The 24,875-nt window shown below is 34.4% G+C and overlaps 1 protein-coding gene across 1 annotated transcript; it reads left to right on the forward strand.

Moving 5' to 3' along the window:
- Nucleotides 1–863: 863 nt before the first annotated feature.
- On the forward strand, nt 864–23,066 carry LOC116467263 (UDP-glucuronosyltransferase 2A3). Its single transcript, XM_032150862.2, has 6 exons — nt 864–1,578; nt 7,160–7,308; nt 20,120–20,251; nt 21,636–21,723; nt 22,112–22,331; nt 22,787–23,066. Exons 1-6 carry the CDS (start codon nt 864–866, stop codon nt 23,064–23,066), a joined length of 1,584 nt encoding a protein of 527 aa, XP_032006753.1.
- The last annotated feature ends 1,809 nt before the right edge of the window (nt 23,067–24,875 follow it).

Genomic DNA, 24,875 nt, shown 5'->3' on the forward strand with positions numbered 1-24,875 from the left:
ATTTACGTACCACTCTGTGTTGAGATGCAAGAGTTTCTTGCTAAAGAAAAGCTTGATCTTGTGACTATCCTTTAAAACTTGAGTAAATAATTATTTGCCTATAAATTATCATTCAAACTCATAATTTTTTATTTAAAATTATGTTCTCCAATTTCAAACTAAGTTTCTTCTGTAACGTCCTGCTCTGAACTTTCTCTGTGACCACTACTCACTGGAATGATTTTCAAATATCCTATATTTTTGTATGCTTCTAGCGATTGTGAAATGCTTCCTTTGGCAACAATAAATCCTATCAAAGCTTTCATCTCGCCCCCTAAGTCAAATGCCTTATTAAAGCTTTTATTAATTATTTCATATTAAAGCAATTGTGCATTTTCCCCTCTGAAATACTGAACACTCTGTACTTATTATATAAAATTAATCAAAATAGTTACCCAAACTCTCCAAGTATATTCTCAGTAAATCTTTGTATTGTCCTTGTGAGCATGGGATGTGAAACATGTGCTATCCTAAACCATCTGATGCCTTGGACTTAGTGTGGAATGAATGTAAGTGTGATTGTGTGCATGTTTCTGCACATGAATTATTAAATCTAAAGACTTGAAAAATTTTTTTCTTTATCATCAATCCAGGTAATAAAAGTATATTTATGTATTTTATTTCTAAGTTCTAAAGGGTTGGAACAACTTTTCCCTGATACATTGCACTTTTATGATACCTTCAGTACATGTTAAACTGGCAACCACCAGTGAACTTTACTCTTAAAATATTAATTTTTAACTTCTGTGCTTATATTGTCATTTCAACTGCTTGCTTAGTAACTACAAAACCATTGCAGATCAGTGTGTGAGGGAACTGCCGTCATGAGGTCTGAGAAGTCAGCTTCGGTATTTCTGCTCCTGCAACTCTTCTGTGTTGGCTGTGGATTCTGTGGGAAAGTCCTGGTGTGGCCCTGTGACATGAGCCATTGGCTTAATATCAAGGTCATTCTAGAAGAGCTCATAGTGAGGGGCCATGAGGTAACAGTATTGACTCACTCAAAGTCTTCGTTAATTGACTACAGGAAGCCTTCTGCACTGAAATTTGAGGTGGTCCATATGCCACAGGACAAAACAGAAGAAAATGAAATATTTGTTGACCTAGCTCTGAATGTATTGCCGGGCTTACCAACCTGGCAATCAGTTATAAAATTAAATAATTTTTTTGTTGAAATAAGAGGAACTTTAAAAATGATGTGTGAGAGCTTTATCTACAATCAGACACTTATGAAGAAGCTACAGGAAACCAACTACGATGTAATGCTTATAGACCCTGTGATTCCCTGTGGAGACCTGATGGCTGAGTTGCTTGCAGTCCCTTTTGTGCTCACACTTAGAATTTCTGTAGGAGGCAATATGGAGCGAAGCTGTGGGAAACTTCCAGCTCCACTTTCCTATGTGCCTGTGCCTATGACAGGACTAACAGACAGAATGACCTTTCTGGAAAGAGTAAAAAATACAATGCTTTCAGTTTTATTCCACTTCTGGATTCAGGATTATGACTATCATTTTTGGGAAGAGTTTTATAGTAAGGCATTAGGTAAGACACTTTTATTTTATTTTTAATTTAGTTATCAAAAGAAATATTTTTAAAAATTGTCATACATTGTCTATGACATATATATGCAGGTCAATGAGTTTTTATTTTAGAAAATGTTGTAGCAGTTTTTCATAAAGAAAGTATATTTTCATAAAGAAAGTATAAGCGTAATTTAACCTACTTTCTTAATACCAGTAATATACTTTAAAATGATCATCATTAACTAAGAGATTATATTTTGTATTTCCTCCAAATAGCTCAAATCAACATCACATATTTTTGAGAATCACTGATTGTTAATCTGAATTTTATACCATTTCTATTGAAATAAGATGCTAATCATTATTTTCTCTCTCATCATATATTTAAGAAAATCTTCAGAATGTCTTCTTTGAATTAATTTTTCAAGAGTCATTAACTTGAACATTTTCTAGAATTCTTTAATTTCTTAGGTGATTACTTCACAAAAACTTGAAAAAATATTATAAAAAGTTAAAAGACTTATGGTCTTGTGGGCATAAGATAATAGAATTTTTACTTTACTGATATACACCATTTGACTTATTTTTATTTCTTTGCTTTACTGATAAAAAGTTGCTTTGCTTTGCAATTTTCATATAGTTGTGGTCAGAGCTGGTCAATGCAAGATATGTTTTTATCCAAATATGTTTGAGAATTATGTAGAAACATAAAAAAGTATAATTGTATTAGACGCTAAAATAGTGAATAAACTATGTATTCCAATGAATTGTTATGCATAGATTGTTTCACAGAACTAATATTCAGAGGATCCCACTTCAAATGTCCTTAGCCTTAGACATGATTTGAATTTACATGTATTGATTTGCTTTAAATAATTTTCCATTCAGTAAGCTGTGCTTAGCTGCAGATAGCCTACCAGGCTTTATGGATCTAGGTAAACAATACAAATATCTTGGCCTCAAGTCTATATTCAGATATGAATTTCAAGGGGTACAGCTATATAGAGGTCACTGGCAAATTTTGGTTAAATAGGACTATAGTAAAAGCCTCCTGAGAAGACTGAAATTTAAAATAAAAGTGTTATCAAAGGGGTGAAAGAGCATTTTCCAATAAACAAAAGTAGGTTCTGGCCATGCATTCAGAAAGTCCCCAACAATTCTTTAAAAATCGTTTCACTTGATCATTGAGCAGCTTGAAATAAGAAATTCATTTAATAACTAGATTTATTATGTAGCTCCAACTTACTAAATTATTGATTATTATATATTTTATAGAATTATCTATTGTGAGTCTAAATCAAGAGTACATATTAAAACAACTAAAGGAAAAGGGATATCAGTCAATTTCAATTCATGGTTTTATTTCCATAAGTGCTTATGCACAGGTATATTTCATTTTATTATACATTGCTTTATTGTCCTTCACAAAAATTGCAATTTACAAATTAAAGGTTTTTGAAAAACTTGAATCAAGCTAATCAATTTGGCATAATATTTCCAACAGCAAGTGTGTACTTTTGACTCTAACACATATTGGCATTTATCGTGCTTTTTCAAATTTTTCATTGTTATATCTGTTACGGTGAGATGGGATCAGTGTTCCTTGATGGTTACATGTTTACTAGCTTGGGGGAAACTTGATCTGTTCTGGTATAAGACAGCAAACTTAATTATAAATGTTGTGCATGTATTAACTGCTCCACTGATTCGTTTCCCCATCCCACTTCTCAGGCCTCCCTATTCCCTGAGACACAGTAATATAACATACAAGGATTTCTAAATGTTCCAGTGAAAAGAAAAGTAGCAGGTCTCTCAATTTAAACCAAAAGGTAGAAAGGAATAAGTTTAACGAGTACTATAGTTTAGATATGGTTTGCTTGACCCTACAAAATCCTGTGTTGAAATTCGATCACCAATATTGGAGGTGTGGATTGATGGGAGGTGTTAGGTTCATGAGGGTAGATTCCTTATGAGTACATTAATGTTCTCCCTAGGGAAAAGGGTGAGTCAGTTCTCACTCTATTAGGTCCCAGGAGAGATAATTATTAAAAAGAGCCAGGAACATCCACCTTCTTTTTCTTGCTTCTCTCTCATTATCTGATCCCTACACTTGCTGGCTCCCAACATCTTCTGCAATGAGTGGAGGAAATCAGAGGTCTTCACAAGATGCAGATGTTGGTGCCATGCCTCTTGTATACCCTGAAGAATTGTAAGCCACATAAAAATCTTTTTCTTTTACAAATTAGACAGCCTCAGTTATTCCTCTATAGCAACAAAAAAAGCCTGGGACAGGCCAAAAACTACACCATTGCACCAAACAGTTAAACAAGATGTGAATGCAAAAGAAAAGTGTTTGGAGGAAATTAAAAGTGCTACTCCAGTGTACATACAAATGATAAGAACAAATAACCATTATCAGTGCTGATATGGAGTAAGTTTTAGTTGTCTGGAGAGAACATCAAATTAGCTAGCCAGCTTCAGTGATTCATATCTGTAATCCCAGTAACTTGGGAGGCTCAGGTGGGAGAATGGCTTGAGCCCAGAAGTTTGAAGTCCAAGGCTGCAGTGAGCTATGATTGCTCCACTGCACTCCAATCTAGGTGATAGAGCAAAACCACTATAAAAAAAAAAAAAAAAGAAAAGAAAAAAATTAAACCAACCACATCACCTTAGGTTTTGGCATTAGCTAAAAACTAATACATAGTAAAGCATTAACTATTCAATTGCATGAAGCCTCAGAGAGGAGAGGAAGGTGCAGAAAAAAGACTGAAGCTAGTAGAGGTTGACTAATGAGGTTTACAGGAATAAACTGCCTACACAATGTAAAAGTTCAATGTGAAGCAATAGGAAGTCATGCAGAAGACCTAGCCAATATACTCAGTAAATGTGGCTACAGTAAACAAATGATTTTCAGTATAGACCTAACAGCCTTCTGTTGGAAGAAGATGCCATTTAAAACTTTCATAGCTAGAGAAGAGAAGTCAATGCTTGTCTTTGAAGCTACAAAAAACAGGCTTAATCTCTTGTAGTGGCTAATGCAGCTGATGACAAAGTTAAAGCCAATGCCTATTTACTTTTTGTAATAATTATAGAGGACTCTCAATAATTATGTTAAATCTACTTTGCCTGTGTTCTATCAATGGAACAACAAAGCCTGGATGATATCACATTGGTATATGACATGGCTTATTGAATATTTTAAGCACACTGTTGAGACCTATTGCTCAGAAAAGAGGATTCCTTTCAAAATATTGCTGCTCATTGACAATTCACATGGTCACCAAAGGGCTGTGATTAAGATGTACAGATATTAATGTTGTTTGCATGCTTGCTATCAATACATTCATCTTACATGCCATGGATCATATAACCTTGACTTTCAAGTCTTATGTAAGAAATATATTTTGTAAGGCTATAGCTCTTACTAATGGGGAATGTATATTGAAAACCTTTTCAAAAGGATTTTTCTTTCTAGATTTCATTAAGAACATTCATGGTTCATGAGAGGAAGTCAACATATTAACATTAACAAGAGTTTGGAAAAAATTTGATTCTAACTCTCCTGGATGATTTTGAAGGATTGAAGACATCATGTGAAGAATTAACTGTGGGTGGGGTGGTCGTGGAAAAAGAAATAGAATTATAAGTGGGCCTGAAGGTTTGTCTAAATTGCTCTAATATCATGATAAAACTAAAACCTGTAAAACTGATTAGGAGGTGCTTTTTAAACAGTTGCTTTTTATAGATGAACATAGAAATTGGTCTTGTGAGTTGGAATCTTCTCCGAGTGAAAATGCTATGAACCTTGTTGAAATGGCTACAAATGACATAGAATATTACACAAAATTAGTTGATAAGGCAGTATCAAGGTTTGGGCGAATGGACTCAAATTTTGAAAGAAATTCTGCTATGGGTAAACTGCTGTGAAACATCATCGTATGCTACAGAGAAATCTTTCATGAAAAGATGAGTCAATTCATGCAACAATCTTCATTGTTGTCTAATTTTAAAAATTGTCCAGCCACCCTGATCAATCAACAGTAATCAACACTGAGGCAAGACCTTACACCAGAAAAAATAAAGATAAAAAACCTCACGTGCTGAAGGCTCAGCTTGTTATTAGCACTTTTTAGCCATACTTTTAACTAAGGTATGTGCATTGCCTTTTAAACGTGATGATATTGCACAGCTAATAGCCTACAAGATATGGTTAACATAACTTTTATATGTCCTGAGACCCAAATGTGTGTGAATCACTTTATTGGCATATTCGTTTTATTGAGATGAACTGCAGCTTATCTTGCAATATCTCCAAGATATGGGTGTATGGCATTTCAAATAAGATGTGAAATTTTTTTATTAGTATAAAAAGCAAATTTAATTTTCTTTCCTTTGATCATCTTTATACTCGTTACTGTGTATTTATCCTTTAAACTTTGAATGACTCCAATTGTTTAAAACTGAGTCTTTCTTAAATGAGACCTAATATCATATTAATTAATATCACCTAGAAGTTGGTAATGCAGGCAGCATGTGAGGCACAGAAAACAACAAATCTATAGGACATAAATGCATTTGCTTGGAAGCTGAGAGAAGGCTCTATTTTGATTTCTGATAACTTCAAACTGAGTATCTTCAGTAAAATTTATTCACTATCAAATTCAAGGCGTTTGGATTTACGACCTAGGAAAAAACTTCAAACATTAAAATGTAATGACCTTAAAAAGAGGCTCTCCACACTATGGTGTATAACACCACCAACTTTGATTAGAATTTTAAAGAGAAACAAATTCTCTTATGGAGTTTATCTTTTTATCAGTTGCAAAATATGTTTTTGTAAAGAGATACTAATTACTTAGTTATTTGTAGTTAGCCATTCTTCTGACTAAAAACCTGTGTTTTCCTTCAAAACACATCATTTGAGAGAAACACTAAAGTAAGTGTATGATTATCATAGTATGTACACAGGTGCTTCACAACCCAAAAAGAATATTGTCCTGGGTAAAAATCAGTCAAGGCATTTCTCCTAATAAAACAGTAGCCTATTAGTTAAAGTAATGATATGCAATACAGCAAGTTAAAGGGAACTGATCCTCGTGGGATTATTGAAAGATATACCCCTGAATATAGATTAGAAAATACAGAGATGTTATTTGGTGAAGATATTGTGGTACTCATTTATCATCTGCAATTCACTTGCAGAGGAAAAAATTAGTAACAAATTAATTTGCATTTTGGATTTGTGTCTTTAAGTTGTGAAAATACACTTAAATATAACTATCTGTCCTTCGTTCCTTCCTTTGTTCCTTCCTTCCTTCGTTCCTTCCTTCCTTCCTTCTTTCCATCCTTCTGTCCCTCCCTCCCTCCTTCCTTCCTTCCTTCCTTCCCTCTCTCCTTTCTTTCTCTGTCCTTCCTTCTTTTTTCCTTTCTTTCTTTCTTCTTTATTATTTCATTAATTCCCCCTTCCATTTGACATCTAAAAGCCATGTTGTTTAAGAGGAACTAAACTTATTTTGTTCTTAATAGTTTATTGAAAAGTTAGTGATACGACTTTTTATTTAAATTGTATGCTAATTCATTCTGTGATTTCTTTTATTGAGGAAGGCCCACTACATTATGTGAGACTGTGGGAAAAGCTGAGATATGGCTAATACGAACATATTGGGATTTTGAATTTCCTCAACCATACCAACCTAATTTTGAGTTTGTTGGAGGATTGCACTGTAAACCTGCCAAAGCTTTGCCTAAGGTAGGACTATTGTATTAAGGAATATTATGTACTTTATGACATGACTTGTTTTCTCTTGAAAGATTACAACCTTAGTTATAGAAGGATGATGTTGAATGTCGTCTGTTTGCAGCTCCATATTTATTTTCCATGCCACAGGGGCTCTTATAGGTGATTATATGTCTTTTCTGCATTATGTTGAGAAAGCAGGCAGAAGAATGTCATGATTATAATAAATTTTAAAATACTAGTGTTACAATAGTTTGGATAATAAATTGAATTAATAGGGAATTGGAGCCATGAAGATCACTAAAAAGAGTGCTCTAGCCTTTCTCTCAATCAAATTGGGCTTATGAACAAGGATATTTGCCATGATAGTACAGAAATAAGCATATTTTCATGAGACATATTGGATTTATTCCACAGGAGTTGGTGAGTCAGAGAAAATAAGTGATGAAGGAAGACAAAAAATAAAAGAAAATTTCAATAAATGGAAAGTTTAAGTGTTTAATGATAGTGATGACTTTTACTCAAATAAGTACTTAGAAGTCATCTTGTTTGTGATTTATATGATGAATTCTGTGTTGTGACTATCCACTTTGAGCTCGTGAGAATGTCAGGTGAGGTTTAATAAAAGCCATTTGAGAAAAACAAGGTTTCAATCTCTGTGGACAGAAATCTAAATATTGGTAGTTATCAGGACAAAGTAGAGCTCATAGAAATAATTGTGCAGCCTGCAGGTTTCTTTTGGAGTGAGTATGTATAAATAAAATTGTATACTATATAAATAAAAGTGTATATTATATTCCTAAATAAATTGTATACTATAAATACAATAAATAAAATTGTATACTATAAAATTGTATACTATATTCCTAAATCATCAGAGGAAAAAATTTATAGTTCAAGGAAAGTTGAAAGAAACAATATTGAGAAGTAAAAGTGAGTAATAGCTGTTATAGTTTTTTAATAGTTTTGTAAGTATGTCTTGAGTTCACTGTCCCAAAAGTGGCTATTAGCTCTAGCCTTGACTTGACAAGGTTCCAGGATATTTAGTCATGGATGTTCATAATCTACCTCTTACAGGATACTTTTTATTCTGATGAACAGCCTAATGCCTAAGTGTGCAATCTATACCGAGATTGTTCTTATAGGGAGCTTGTTTACACTGGAAGACACCACTGTGTCTCTTGTATGACCTATGTCTTCTTTATTCCCTACAAAGGTAACCACATTATAGGAAACCCTGACAAGGCCAGATGTTATATTTGTGTTGGTCAAGTGAGAAACAGGGGAGAAACTTAACCAAACACATAAAATAACAGAAACAGTGTTCTTTGTCCATTTCCAGAGAAAAGAGTTCAGCATCCCTTGTAAGGCCACTGGGAAGAAGAAAATTCTCTGGGAAAAGCACATTCAACCAATGAATGGAGACCAAGAAAGAGAGTGAGGGATCTATGTGCCAAAATGTTAACTGGGATCCAGGGTGTTACCTAGGTGGGTTTCCAATGGGGAACTGTAATTGGTAGGTTTAATGCAAGCAGGCACAAATTCCATGGAGGCATTCTGAGACTGAAAGGTAGTCACTTTGGCATATCTGCACAGAATCTGATCAGTGATCCAAGCCCCAGTAGGCTGTATCTAGTTGTCCTATAGGGTGGTTACCAGCAGGTAGTGTGTAAGTAAAAATCCTGACTGAACACATTGAGGAAATGGAAGGAGGTGGAAGATTTTAAGTGGTGTCAGTGTTGACTAAGACCTGCTTCTGGTATGGGAAAGTACAACTTATATTTTAAATGCATAGCCAGACAACATAAATTTATAAGAATTTACCACAATAGCTATGGTAACAATACTGGGTTTACCTATCACTACAGAGTGAAAAGAAAACCCTCATTTCCCATTTTATGGAAATATAATCAAAATCCTATAAGGAAGGTTTCAGAGCCAGTAGGATTTTCAGAAAAATTAATTGGTTTTATAGTAAGATGTGTATTGATGAATATAATTTTATTAATTAATTATTAATATCATTTTACTTACCAGGAAAGTTATAACAGAAAACCAAGCTCTCTTAAGCCATGTCATCTGTATCTAAAGTAGAGATACAGAAGGAGAGCTGACAATTTCCATCATTCTCTAGGTAATCTCCCATGCCATTCTACCCTTTATTCTCACACTCCCAGTTTTACACACACACACAAACAGACACACACACACACAAACATACACTCATAGAAATAATCATAGAAGTCATATTTTTTAAAAAGTTAGATCCAGGCCGGGCGCTGTGGCTCACGCTTGTAATCCCAGCACTTTGGGAGGCCGAGGCGGGCTGATCACGAGGTAAGGAGATCGAGACCACGGTGAAACCCCATCTCTACTAAAAATACAAAAAATTAGCCGGGCGTGGTGGCGGGCGCCTGTAGTCCCAGCTACTTGGAGAGGCTGAGGCAGGAGAATGGCATGAACCTGGGAGGCGGAGCTTGCAGTGAGCCGAGATCGCGCCACTGCACTCCAGCCTGGGTGACAGAGCGAGACTCCGTCTCAAAAAAAAAAAAGTTAGATCCATACAGTAATAATTTATTAAGTAAAAGCTTTTGTGCTGATAATTTTACAAGTTTAATTGAGATATATTTTAGGGCTATCTTACACTAAATATTTATTTTTATTTTTTAAATTTGACATGTAATAATTGCACGTTTAAGAGAAATGCTGTGGTATTGCAATACATTTAAATGTTGTATACTAATTACATCAAGATACTTAATAAACCCATCATATAAATGTTTATCATTTCTTTGTGGTGATAACATTCAAAAACCTCCTTTCTGGCTATCTTGAAATATGTAATACATTACTATTAACTATAGTTACCCAACAACTTAATATAATAACAGAACATATTCTTCCAAATTATAACGTTGTATCCATTGATCCACCATTTCTCATTGCCCTCCCTACTATCTCTTCAACCTCTAGTAACCACAATTCTACTCTCTAATTCTATTATGAATAAATTTTTTGATTCCACATATAAGGGATACCATGCTATCTGTGCCTGGATTATTTCAGTTAACATTATGCCCTGGAGGTTCATTCATGTTTCTACAAATGACAGGATTTCATTCTTTTTTTTCCAATATATATTAAATGAAATGGATATATATACACATTGGAAAAAAATATATATATATATATCCAGTGGAATGCTATTGAGCTATAAAAAAGCTAATATATAATAGAAATAAAGCTTATATATATCTAATGGAATGGATATATATATATATAATGGAATAGAAATATATATCTATACCTATAAACACACACAATATATATATCCATTTCATTGAATATATGTATATGTATATATATATATAGAGAGAGAGAGAGAGAGAGATTTTCAAATGTGTGTATATATATCCAATGGAATGGACATCTATCTATATATATGTATATTTTTTCCATATTTTCTTTATGTATTTCTTCATTAATGGATGTTTAGGTTGATTCATCCCTTGGGTATATGAATAATGTTGATGTAAACATAGAAGGACAGATATCTCTATGACTTCTTAGTTTATTTAAATATATACCTAGTAATGGAAATGCTGTATCATATGGTAGTTCTATTTTCATTTTTTGAGGAACTACCATACTATTTTCCTTACTAATTGTACTAATTTGCATTTCCCTCAACAGTTTATAAATGATCCTCTTTCTCTGCATACTTGCTAGCACTTGTTATTTTTGCCTTTTGATAATAGCCGTAACAGGGGTGATGTGATATCTCATTGTAGTTTTGATTTGCATTTCCCTGATGATTAGTGATTTTGAGCATTTTGTAATATTCTCCTTAGTCACTGATAGTCTTCTTTTGAGAAATGTCTATTCAGGTCTTTTGCTTATTTTTAAATCAAATTAGTAATTTATTTTTATTGACTGATGTGACTTTTATGTATATTTGAGATAGCAACTCATTGTAAGATTCATAGTTTGCAAATATTTTTCGTGTTGTGAATTGTCTCTTCACTCTGTTGTTTGCTTCATTTTCTCTGCACAAGCTCAATACTTTGATATGACCCATTTATCTACTTTTCCTTTTGTTGGCTGTGCTTCTGAAGTCCTATCCAAAAAAATCCTTGCCTAGACCAATGTCACAAATCATTCCTCCTACAGTTTCTTCTAGTAGTTGTATAATGTTTGGTCTTATATTTAACTTTGTAATTCATTTTTACTTACTTTGTATGTGGTGAGGATAGGGGTCTCGTTTCATTTTCTGCATGTGGATATGCAGTTTTCCTAGCACCATTTAGTGAAGAGATTGCCTTTTTTCTATTATGTGTTCTTGGCACCTTTGTCAAAAGTCAGTTAGCTGCTATCTTCCTCCATTTGTGTTGTTATAGAGGAATACATGAGACTAGAAAATTTATATATAAAATAGAATTGTTTGAATCACAGTTCTGCATACTGTACAAGAAGCACAGCACTGACTTCTGCTTGGCCTCTGGTAAGGTTCTCAAGATGCTTCCACTTGTGGTAGAAGGCAAACATGAGCTGGTATATGCAAAGGTCACATGACGAGAGAGGAAACCATAAAGAGGGGATGTGAGGGAGTGCCAGGTTTTGTTAAACAACTAACTCTTCTGGGAACTAATAGAGTAAAAATTCCCCTCCCATGCAGGGGATTAATCTATTCATGAAGGATCTGCTTCCATGACAAAGGCACATTCTGTTAGGTTCTACCTCCAATATTGGGGATCAGATTTTAACATGAAGTGTGGAGGGCTCAAATATCCATACTATGGCAGCAGTAAATGCATAAATTTATTTTGTGGATCTCTATTCTATATAGCATTGTTGTATGTATCTGTTTTCATGCCCCTGCCATACTGTTTTGGTGACGATATCTATGCTATATATATATAATACATATATAATACTTTAAGTTTTATATATATATATAAAATACTTCAAGTTCAAGGGTACATGTGCAGGATGTACAGGTCAGTTACATAGGTATACATGTGCCATGTTGATTTGCTGCACGCATCAACTCGTCATTTAAGTTAGGTATTTCTCCTAATGCTATCCCTCCACCAGCCACCCAGCCCCCAACAGGCCAGGTGTGTGATATTCCCTGCCCTGTGTCCATGTGTTCTCATTGTTCACTTCCCATCTAAAAGTGAGAACATGCAGTGTTTGATTTTCTATCCTTGTGATAGTTTGCTGAGAATGATTGTTTTCAGCTTCATCCATGTCCCTCAAAAGGACATGAACTCATCCTTATTTATGGCTGCATAGTATTCCATGGTGTATATGTGCCACATTTTCTTAATCCAGTCTATCATTGTTGGACATTTGGGTTGGTTCCAAGTTTTTGCTATTGTGAATAGTGCTGCAATAAACATATGTGTACATGTGTCTTTATAGCAGCATGATTTATTACCCTTTGGGTATATACCCAGTAATGGGATAACTGGGTCAAATGGTATTTTAGTTCTAGATCCTTGAGGAATCCCCACACTGTCTTCCACAATGGTCGAACTAATTTTCATTCCCACCAACAGTGTAAAAGCGTTCCCATTTCTCTACATCCTCTCCAGTATCTGTTGTTTCTTGACTTTTTAATGATTGCCATTCTAACTCACATGAGATGGTATCTCATTGTGGTTTTTGTTTGCATTTCTCTGAAGACCAGTGATGATGAGCATTTTTTCATGTGTCTGTTGGCTGCATAAATGTCTTCTTTTGACAAGGGTCTGTTCATATCCTTTCCACTTTTCAATGGAGTTGTTTGTTTTTTTCCTGTAAATTTGTTTAAGTTCATTGTAGATTCTGGATATTAGCCCTTTGTCAGATGGATAGATTGCAAAAATTTTCTCCCATTCTGTAGGCTGCCTGTTCACTCTGATGGTAGTTTCTTTTGCTGTGCAGAAGCTCTTTAGTTTAATTAGATCCCATTTGTCAATTTTGGCTTTTGTTGCCATTGCTTTTGGTGTTTTAGTCATGAAACCCTTGCCCAGGCCTAAGTCCTGAATGGTATAGCCTTGGTTTTCTTCTAGGATTTTTATGGTTTTAGGTCTAACATTTAGGTCTTTAATCCATCTTAAATTAATTTCTGTATAAGGTGTAAGAAGGGATCCAGTTTCAACTTTCTACATATGGCTAGTGTGTTTTCCCAACACCATTTATTAAATAGGGAATTCTTTCTCCATTTCTTGATTTTGTCAGGTTTGTCAAAGTTCACATGGTTAGAGATGTGTAGTGTTATTTCTGAGGCCTCTGTTCTGCTCCATTGGTCTATATATCTGTTTTGATAACAGTACCATGTTGTTTTAGTTACTGCAGCCTTGTAATGTGGTTTGACATCAGGTACCATGATGCCTCCAGCTTTGTTCTTTTTGCTTAGGATTGTCTTGGAAATGCAGGCTCATTTTTGCTTCTATGTGAATTTTAAAGTAGTTTTTTCCAATTCTGTGAAGAAAGCCATCAGTAGCTTGATGGTCATGGCATTGAATCTATAAATTACCTTGGACAGTATGGCCATTTTCATGATATTAATTCTTCCTATCCGTGAGCATGGAATGTTCTTCCATTTGTTTGTGTCCTCTTTTATTTCATTGAGCAGTGGTTTGTAGTACTCCTTGAAGAGATCCTTCACATCCCTTGTAAGTTGGATTCCTAGGTATTTTATTATGTTTGTAGCAATTGTGAATGACAGTTCAATCATGATTTGGCTGTTTGTCTGTTATTGTTGTATAGGAATGCTTGTGATTTTTGCTCATTGATTTTGTATCCTGAGACTTTGCTGAAGTTGCTTATCAGCTGAAGGAGATTTTGGGCTGAGATGAAGGGGTTTTCTAAATATACAATCATGTCATCTGCAAACAGGGACAATTTGACTTACTCTTTTCCTAATTGAATATCCTTTTTTTCTTTCTCTTGCCTGATTGCCCTGTCCAGAGATTCCAATGCTGTGTTAAATAGGAGTAGTGAGAGAGGGCATCCTTGTCTTGTGCCAGTTTTCAAAGGGAATGCTTCCAGTTTTTGCCCACTCAGTGTGATATTGGCTATGGATTTGTCATAAATAGCTCTTATTATTTTTAAATGTGTTCCATCAATTCCTAGTTTATTGAGAGTTACTAGCACGAAGGGTGTTGAATTTTGTTGAAGGTGTTTTCTGCATCTGTTGATATAATTGTGGTTTTCCTCACTGTTTCTGTTTGTGTGAAGGATTACATTTATTGATTTGTGGCTGTTGAACCAGACTTGCCTCCAGGGATGAAGCCAACTTGATCATGGTGGAAAAGCTTTTCGACTCGCAGCTGGATTCGGTTTCCCAGTATTTTATTGAGGGTTTTTGCAGTGATATTCCTCAGAGATATTGGTCTAAAATTCTCTTTTTGGTTGTGTCTCTGCCAGGCTTTTGTATCAGGATGATGCTGGCCTCATAACATGAGTTAGGGAGGATTCTCTCTTTTTCTATTAATTGGAATAGCTTCAGAATGAATTTATCAGCTCCTATTTGTGCCTCTGATATAATTCGGCTGTGAATCCATCTGGTCCAGGACTTTTTGGTTTGTTGCATCAATTTCTGAGGCTGTTATTGTTCTATTCAGAGATTAAAATTTTTCCTGATTTAGTCTTGGGATGGTGTATGTGTCCAGGAATTTATCTGTTTCTTTAGATTCTCTAGTTTATTTGCATACAGGTGTTTATAGTATTCTCTGATGACAGTTTGTATTTCTGTGTGAACAGTGGTGATATACTCCTTATCATTTTTATTGTGTCTATTTGATTTTTCTCTATTTTATTCTTTATTAGTCTTGCTAGTGGTCTATTTTGTTGATCTTTTCAAAAAACCAACTCCTAGATTCATTGATTTGTTGAAGGGTTTTTCATGTCCCTATCTCCTTCAGTTCTGCTCTGATCTTAGTTAATTCTTGTCTTCTGCCAGCTTTTGAATGTATTTGCTCTTGCTTCTCTGGTTCTATTAATTGTGATGTTAAGGTGTCGATTTTAGATTTTTCCTGCTTTCTCTTCTGGGCATTCAGTGATATAAATTTCCCTCTACACACTGATTTAAATGTGTCCCAGAGATTCTAGTACTTCATATCTTTGTTCTCATTGGTTTCAAAGAACATCTTTATTTTTGCCTTCATTTTATTATTTCTCCAGTAGTCATTCAGGTGCAGGTTGTTCAGTTTCCATGTAGTTGTGCAGTTTTGAATGAGTTTCTTAATCCTGAGTTCTAATTTGATTGCACTGTGGTCTGAGAGACAGTTTGTTTTGATTCTGTTCTTTTACATTTGCTAAGGAGTGTTTTACTTCCAATTATGTGGTCAATTTTAGAATAAGTGTGATGTGGTCCTGAGAAGAATGTATATTCTGTTTATTTGGGGTGGAGAGTTTAGTAAAAATCTATTAGGTCTGCTTGGAGCAGAGCTGAGTTCAAGTCCTGGATATCCGTGTTAACCTTCTGTCTCATTGATCTTTCTAATAATGACAGTGGGGTGTTAAAGTTTCCCATTATTGTTGTATGTCTCTTTGTCGGTCTCTCAGGACTTGCTTTATGAATCTGGGTGCTCCTGTATTGGGTGCATATATATTTAGGATAGTTAGCTTTTCTTGTTGAATTGATCCCTTTACCATTATGTAATGGCCTTCTTTGTCTCTTTTGATCTTTATTGGTTTAAAGCCTGTTTTATCAGTGACTAGGATTGCAACTCCTGCTTTTTTTTTTTTTTTTTTTTTTTTTGCTTTCCATTTGCTTGGTAGATCTTCCTTTATCACTTTATCACTTTATTTTGTGTCTATGTGTGTCTCTGTATGTGAGATGGGTCCCCTGAATATAACATACTGATGATTCTTGACTCTTTATACAATTTGCCAGTCTGTGTCTCTTAATTGGGCCATTTAGCCCATTTACATTTTAGGTTAATATTGTTCTGTGTGAATTTGATCCTGTCATTGTGATGTTAGCTGATTATTTTGCCCATTAATTGAAGCAGTTTCTTCATGGCATTGATGGTCTTTACAATTTGGCGTGTTTTTGCAGTGGCTGGTACCAGTTGTTCTTTTCCATGTTGAGTGCTTCCTTCGGGAGCTCTTGTTAAGTCAAGCCTGGTGGTGACAAAATCTCTCAGCATTTGCTTGTCTGTAAGGATTTCATTTCTTCTTCACTTATGAAGCTTAATTTGGCTGGATATCTGATTCTGGGTTGAAAATTCTTTTCTTTAAGAATGTTGAATATTGGCCCCCACTGTCTTCTGGCTTGTAGGGTTTCTGCTGAGAGATCTGCTGTTTGTCTGATGGGCTTTCCTTTGTCGGTAACCTGACCTTTCTCTCTGGCTGCCCTTAGCATTTTTTCCTTCATTTCAACCTTGGTGAATCTGACAATTATGTGTCTTGGAGTTGGTCTTCTCAAGGAATATCTTTGTGATGTTCTCTGTATTTCCTGAATTTGAATGTTGGCCTGCCTTGCTAGGTTGGGAAAGTTCTCCTGGATAATATCCTGAAGAGTGTTTTCTATCTTGGTTCCATTCTCTCCATCACATTCAGGTACACCAATCAAATATATATTTGGTCTTTTTACACAGTCCCATATTTCTTGGAGGCTTTGTTCCTTTCTTTTTACACTTTTTTTCCTAAACTCGTCTTCTTGCTTTTTTTCATTAATTTGATCTTCAATCACTGATATCCTTTTTTCCAACTGATCGAATCGGCTATTGAAGCTTGCGCATGTGTCACGAAGTTCTCGTGCCATGGTTTTCAGCTCCATCACGTCATTTAAGGTCTTCTCTACACTGTTTATTCTAGTTAGCCATTCGTCTAACCTTTTCTCCTTTTGTCTTCCTTGTGATGGGTTACACCATGCTCCTTTAGCTCAGAGAAGTTTGTTATTACAGACTTTCTGAAGTCTACTTCTGTCAACTCATCAATGTCATTCTCCATCCAGCTTTGCTCCATTGCTGGTGAGGAGCTGCAATCCTTTGGACGAGAAGTGGTGCTCTGCTTTTTAGAACATTCAGTTTTTCTGCTCTGGTTTCTCCCCATCTTTGTAGGTTTTATCTACCTTTGGTCTTTGATGTTGGTGACCTACAGATGGGGTTTTGGGGTGGATGTCCTTTTGTTGATTTTGACGTTATTCCTTTCTGTTTGTTAGTTTTCCTTCTAACACTCAGGTCCCCCAGCTTCGGGTCTTTTGGGGTTTGCTGGAGGTCCACTCCAGACCCTGTTTGCCTGGTATCACCAGCAGAGGCTGCGAACAGCAAATACAGCAGAACAGCAAATATTGCTGCTGGATTCTTCCTCTGGAAGCAAATATATTTTACACACACACACACACACACACACACGCCTCCTTGTCTGGTGTGGGATCAGGGTAATGCTAGCCTCACAAGATGATACTGAAGTATTTTTGCCTTTTTGACTTTTTGATGGTTTGGAAGAGTGAGAAAAATTTATTTTATTATTCTTTAAATTTGGCTGAATTTCGTAGTGAAGACCTTAGCTCACTGGCTTTTTTAATGAGACTTTATTACTGATTTAAACTTCTTCCTCATTATTTATTTCTCTTTGTTTTTATTTCTTCATAATCCAGTCCTATTTTGTGTGTCCACTAATTTATTTTCCTAGATTTTTCCATTTGTTGGCATATATTTGTCCATAGAAGCCTTTTATAATCCTTTTTATTTCTAGTGTCATTTTTTTTCCTTTTTTTAAAGAATCTTTAAGATTTTAGAGATGAAGTGTCACTTTGTTATGCATGCTGGAGTGCAGTGTCATTATTATAGCTCACTGAAGCCCAAACTCCTGAGTTTAAGCAATCCTTCTACCTCAAATTCCTGAGTAGCTGAGACAGGCATACACCATCAAGACTAGCTAATTTATTTCAAATTTTGTAGAGATGGGTTCTTACTAAGCTATTCTGAAACTTTGGGCTTCAAGTGATTCTTCCCCCTCTGTCTCCCAAAATTCTGGGATTATAGATATGAGCCTCTATGCCTGATTTGCTTTGTCTCTTTGTAATCTCCCATTTTATTTGTGTCTTTTCTGGTTTGTTTTGTTTTGTTTTCAGTTACCTTGCTAAAGCTTTGTCGATTTTATCTCTTCAAACAACTAACTCAATATTTTGCTGATTTTCTATATAGTATTTTGTTTCTATTTCATTTATTTCTGCTCTAATCTTTGTTAAATATCTTGTTTTCCTAATAATTTTGAGTTTCTTTGTTCTTGTTTTTCTAATTCCTTGAGATGTTATCATAAATTGTGTATTTGAAATCTTTCTACTGTTTTGACGTGTGTGTTCATTGTTGCAGACTTTCCTCTTTATTATTCTGATTTCTTTCTCAATTGTCTAATATTGTGTCTGTATTATTTTCCAAGTTTCTTTTTTGTTTGTTTGTTTATGGTTTATGTGATTCCTGAACTTGTCAAAGAGATTATTGTGAATTTGATGTCAGATATTTAAGCATTTTCAAATCTTTTGCTGCATTATTGAAACTTGATTGGTTTATTTTGGAGATGTCATACTTCCCAGTTTTTTTTTTTAACAATACTTGCTCTGTACATTGATGTCTACATATTTAAAAAGATAGCCACCTGATTCAGCTTTTTAAGGTCATATGCAGTGATGTTAAATGTGTACTGCTTAATATCAGAGCTGAATCACTGCCCTGAGGATTCTTTCTGTTCTGAGGAGAGCTTATAGTTAATAGCAGAACCTAAATAGTGCAGTAGAGCTAAATCTCTTCCATGCTGTTGTTTTCCTGTCTGGGGAAGACTTATCATGACCATGAAAACTTAAACCCAAACCTGTAGTAATTTCTGGGTTGGGGTAGGCTTAAGAAATAACTGGAACTTAGTTACTGACCTGATAGTTGTTTCTGAGTCAGAGAAATGCTCTGTATAATCACCTAGGATATTTGTAAAATCTAACCAAAGATTCTAGCCTTCCCTTGGATTGTGCCTCCTGTACTACTGTAGTGCTGGCTAGGCTCTTATCAGTGTGAATTCCCTGCTGATAGGACCACAAAGCATCCGCCAAGATCTGTTTGCCATTTGCTGTGATTAGTGCTTCTGCTCTTTGCTTCCAATTCAACTCAGGTGTTTCAGCCCTTCTGATACTCCTAATACCTCCTGTGGGATGGAACAAAGAAGGCTTCTCGCAGTGATTCACACACTGATATGGAGATTGAATGTCCACTTGCAATTATTTTCTTCCACCTGCGTAATTGCAGGTACAGGGAAGTTTTCTGCGAGTGATGCTATTTTGGTTTGGAGAATGGGGTGATGCAGCACAACGATCTTTCTTCTTTCTAGTCATGGATTTTTTAATTTCCATGAACCTGTAAGATTTTTCACTTTTCTTCTGAGCTCTGGTGCTTTCAGAGTGGTATTTTTATATTTGAATAGTTGCTAGTTGTACTTTTAAGAGGGATTGATGCTGGAGGTCTTCTATTCCACCATCTCGCTGATGTCACTCCTCAAATAATAATTTTATATTTTAGCAAATTATTTCGATTTTAGGATTTTGTGTCTACGTGACACAGACACGAAAAGAGATGTACTCTTATCACTGAAACTTTTCATATACTGTTTTGGTTGTTTGCCTTTTCTAGTATGAATGACTATGTATTTAAGCCATATGTTTTATATGTAGACTTTCCTTTAAAGAGACTAGATAGTTCTGTGTGTCAGCATATAGGGACAGAATATAACTACACATTAATAATTTCTCAACTCTTTATTTTAGAAGTGTAAATAACCTTTATTTTAATTTTTGTTATATTACACCTCTGTAATGCAGATAAATTTTTATCTTCAGGAAATGGAAAATTTTGTCCAGAGTTCAGGGGAAGATGGTATTGTGGTGTTTTCTCTGGGGTCACTGTTTCAAAATGTTACAGAAGAAAAGGCTAATATCATTGCTTCAGCCCTTGCCCAGATCCCACAGAAGGTCAGTAAAACCTCCAATCCTGATAAGCAGCTATTCACATAATGAGACAGTATAGTTTTATTTGGGTCTTGAATCTCATTTTCCACTTAGCATAACAGGCACCAAAATTTGTACCAAAATTTGTAAAACACTATAGTAGTGTACATGGGCATAACTGATCATTTGCCTACTGAGTCTTGCTGTTACTGGAGACAACTCTCTTGACTGTCATTTGTTTATAATAAAATAGATGTAATAAATTAAGCCCCTACCTTATATTTTAGGATTTGAAATCTAAAAGCGTGTGCCAATGATTCCAAAAAAAAATTCTGACATATAGTATTTCAAAGGACCAGAAAAAGGAAAACTGATATTAAAGAAGAATCAATCTCAAGAATATCTTCTCATATTTGAATGTATAAAAACTGTATTCAGGGTACTTTTGCTTAGAAATAAAAGCTCAGGTTAATGTAGTCTTTCTAAATAATTAGAGGTCTCAAAGGTAAAATATCAATTACAATTATAATATAGTAACTTAATTATTTAAGTAATGTAATTATGATACTCAACTAATTTTAACTTTATTATTACTGTAATTCTAGAATTTCACACTTTAGATAGTGCTATATATAAACTATCAAAAAGATATTTCATTTTATATTTAGCTCAAATACATCAAACTCAATAAAGGCAAGCATACTAATTAGGAATTTGAAATATTGTAATTTTAATTATGAAATTATCTGTTAAGTAGTTTGAAACATCTATGCCATCCTTTGTTTTCAAATGTATAAAATTTGTATAGGTGTCCAACAAATAAAAATTATGTAAAAAAAGTACAATCCCAAAGATAATTTATCATTGAACAGTGGAATATAAGTAATTTTCTAGCTCATTCTTCTTCAATAAAACAATTAAATATAAGAAGAAAGAGGCCAGGAAGGACATAGAGAAGAAAAGACAACCGAGTATCCAAAAGACACACATAATTGAAAGCAAATTTTATCTGCAGGGAACTGTAAATTTGATGGTAGAATGAGAATGGTTCCGTGAGTTAAAATGACACAGAGATCAGGTACTTATAAAATTTTTAATTCTTATATGAAAATAGATTATCCAGTGCTGAATTTTTTTTAAATATTCACTGATATTTTCATTCTCAAATATTTTTAATTGATAATAAAATAATAATAGCATACTTAATAGGCAACTGGTATACATTATTTTAAAAGATCTTTGTAAAACGTCCTACTATATCTTTCAGTCTTTACACGGTAGCTCTACACACCCCTGTCTCAACCATCACCTGAAGTACAATGAGTTTATAATTTATAACTATATCTACATCCTTAGAATGCTACTATCCTGTGGTTTAATCTGTGAAATACATGTGTTTCTTCCGTAGGTGTTATGGAGGTACAAAGGAAAAAAACCATCCACATTAGGAACCAATACTCGGCTGTATGATTGGATACCCCAGAATGATCTTCTTGGTAGGACTATGAGAAAGTAAAAATATGAACTAGATGAGGAAAAATGAATAAATGTTAAACAGCAAGCAAATCCAGCAAAGCTCTAAAATTATAAAACTTTATTTTACTTACTCTTTTGAAGCAGATATAATTAAAGGATTGACTAAAATTGTATAGATTCACACTTTCTATTGTTAAGGTGAGAGTGACGGGAAATGCAGAAGGGATTAATGCCTCTTTTTCTGAAGATAGAGATGATCTTTAGTAGCAATGCTCCATGTGCTCATCTTCTAAAGAAAATGCTGTACGCTTTAGTGAGTTATCTCATAATTCCCATCTGTAGTCTTTAAATAATTTTAAAATTTTAGAGTAAAATATCTCACCATTTCTCATCCAATTTACATACTAGGTCATCCCAAAACCAAAGCTTTTATCACTCATGGTGGAATGAATGGGATCTATGAAGCTATTTACCATGGGGTCCCTATGGTGGGAGTTCCCATATTTGGTGATCAGCTTGATAACATAGCTCACATGAAGGCCAAAGGAGCAGCTGTAGAAATAAACTTCAAAACTATGACAAGCGAAGATTTACTGAGGGCTTTGAGAACAGTCATTACCGATTCCTCGTAAGTACTACTGCTTGTACAGGCTGATCTAACATTGATTATGTTATATATTATACCAGAAAATGTTAAATATTATCCTGGTAGACATGTTAAGGGATTTTACTCCACAATGTTGAGTCACTCATCATCTTGGTACTGGAATAGTTGTGGAAATTATAGTTTATAGAGTGTCAATCTTTCTTCATGGTAATAATAGGTTTAAGTTAACAACTGGCTTACTAAGCTTTTATTCACATCCTTATTTTACCCCATTTTGTTAAGAATAGACTCTTTTTCAGTCTCTCCACTATATCTGTTTAATACTATGCAACCAACAATATTCATGTCACAACCAGAATCAATCTTTTACTGAACAAGTTTTTGGCTTGCCTAACATATACTATGGTTTATCTACCTGTCTTTTATGAAAACAAAACTACAACTTTCTAAGTTCTATGTGCGTTTTGGCCTTCCAGTTATAAAGAGAATGCTATGAGATTATCAAGAATTCACCATGATCAACCTGTAAAGCCCCTAGATCGAGCAGTCTTCTGGATCGAGTTTGTCATGCGCCACAAAGGAGCCAAGCATCTGCGATCAGCTGCCCACGACCTCACCTGGTTCCAGCACTACTCTATAGATGTGATTGGGTTCCTACTGGCCTGTGTGGCAACTGCTATATACTTGTTCACAAAATGTTGTTTATTTTCCTGTCAAAAATTTAATAAAACTAGAAAGATAGAAAAGAGGGAATAGATCTTTCCAAATTCAAGAAAGACCTGATGGGGTAATCCTGTTAATTCCAGCCACATAGAATTTGGTGAGAACCTTCCTATTTTCATATTATCTATTCTGTTACTTTCTCTTAGCTATGTAGCCTAGAATTCCGTGATCATGAAGTTGTCGGTATAACTCATTCTTTTGTTGTATTTTCCTAGGTGTCTTTACTCTCTTCTATTACTTTTTGACACAAGGACATGAATACATCTAAATTTTCCTATTTCCTATTTCTGATATGACTGTTTTCATGATGTCATTACTTCTATAACCTTAAGTGATAGGGTGACATGCAATATGATGATATTTTATATATTATTATTTTGTTGACATCACAAAATGCCAATAAATTGACACTTGATATTGTTGAAATAGTTTTATGAGTTTGCAAACCATTATGTTTTTAGAATTTGATATCTACCAAATATTAAATGAGCTGCACATTTCTCACTTAAATGTTCTGTATAATTATTTGGTTGTGTGCTTTTTCTAGTAAATAATTATTATGTACTGAAGCCATATGTTTCTACCACAAACTTGATGATTTCTATTCTAAAATACACCTTAGAATATAGGGATGATATAACTATATATATGTCAACTTCAAAATTTTATTTTAGAGGTATACATAAACTATATTATGCTATGTGGCATTGCATCTTTATAATGAAGAAAGTTTTTCCTCTGTGGGAAATGGAAGAATTTGTCCAGAGCTCTGATGAGGATGGTGTTGTTGTGTTTTCTCTGGAGTCAGTTGTGCAAAACCTTACAGAAGAAAAGGTTGATCTTATCACTTCAGGCCTGGCTGAGATTCCACAAAAAGTCAGTAGAACCTCCAATCCTTATAAGAAGCTATTCACACAATGGAGGAAGTATGGCTTTCCATTTGGAACTTGCATCTCATTTTTCAATTCGCATAACAGGCATTAGATTTATGTAACAATTTGGAAAGCATTATGGTAGTGTATGTGGACACAACTGATTATTTGCCTAGTGATCTTCTCTATTACTTTAGTAACACATCTCTTGCTTGTCATTTGTTAAAATAAAAATAGTGCATTAAGTCCCTATTTCACATTGCAGGATTTGAAATCTTGAGACATATTCTGATGACTCCAAAGGAAACTTTTTAAATATACTAGCTCAAATGAACATAAAAATTGGGGAACGATATAAGAAAGAGAAGATTCATGCTCAATAGTATTCTCCACGTATTTGATTGTATGGGAACTCTATTCAGTGTATTTGAACATAAAAGTAGAAGCGTAGATTTATGTAGTCTTTCTAATGAACTAGAGTTTTCCTATAGTTAAAAGGCAATTATGATTTTAATATTATAGTCTAACAACCTGCATGTAATTCTTTATGATATTCAATTAGTTTTGTTATTACTGTAATTCTAGTTTTCCTCTCTTTAGTTAGTGCTGTGTATACACTAGCCTAGAGATTTTTTTTTTAAATTTTATGTTTAGTTAAATTTCAAAACACTCAATAAAAGCAAGTATGCTAATCAGAAACGTGAAATTGGCTTAGTCTTGAGATTCTCTTTTTGGGAGTTCAGAATATCCATGTAATCCTTTGTTTTCAAGCATAAAATTATCATATAAGTTTCCAGAAGGAAAAAAGTGTGGAACTAAGGTACAAATACAAACAAAATTTAACCTTAAACAATGAAATATCGGTAACTCCTGTCTCTTTGTTTTTTAATTAAAAATAAATGAAATAAAGGAGAGAAAGAGGTATGAAGAGAAAAGACAACCAACTTTCCAAAACCAGACAAAAGCCAAA

Source organism: Hylobates moloch, unplaced genomic scaffold, assembly GCF_009828535.3.
Source record: "Hylobates moloch isolate HMO894 unplaced genomic scaffold, HMol_V3 SCAFFOLD_2, whole genome shotgun sequence".
Classification (NCBI taxonomy): Eukaryota; Metazoa; Chordata; class Mammalia; order Primates; family Hylobatidae; genus Hylobates; species Hylobates moloch.

Coding starts and splice junctions, on each gene's coding strand:
- LOC116467263 (XM_032150862.2), top strand. CDS start 864: ATGAGGTCTGAGAAGTCAGCTTCGGTATTTCTGCTCCTGCAACTCTTC. Junction 21,724..22,111: donor ACCCCAGAATGATCTTCTTG/GTAGGACTATGA, acceptor TTTACATACTAG/GTCATCCCAAAACCAAAGCT. Junction 22,332..22,786: donor ACAGTCATTACCGATTCCTC/GTAAGTACTACT, acceptor TTGGCCTTCCAG/TTATAAAGAGAATGCTATGA.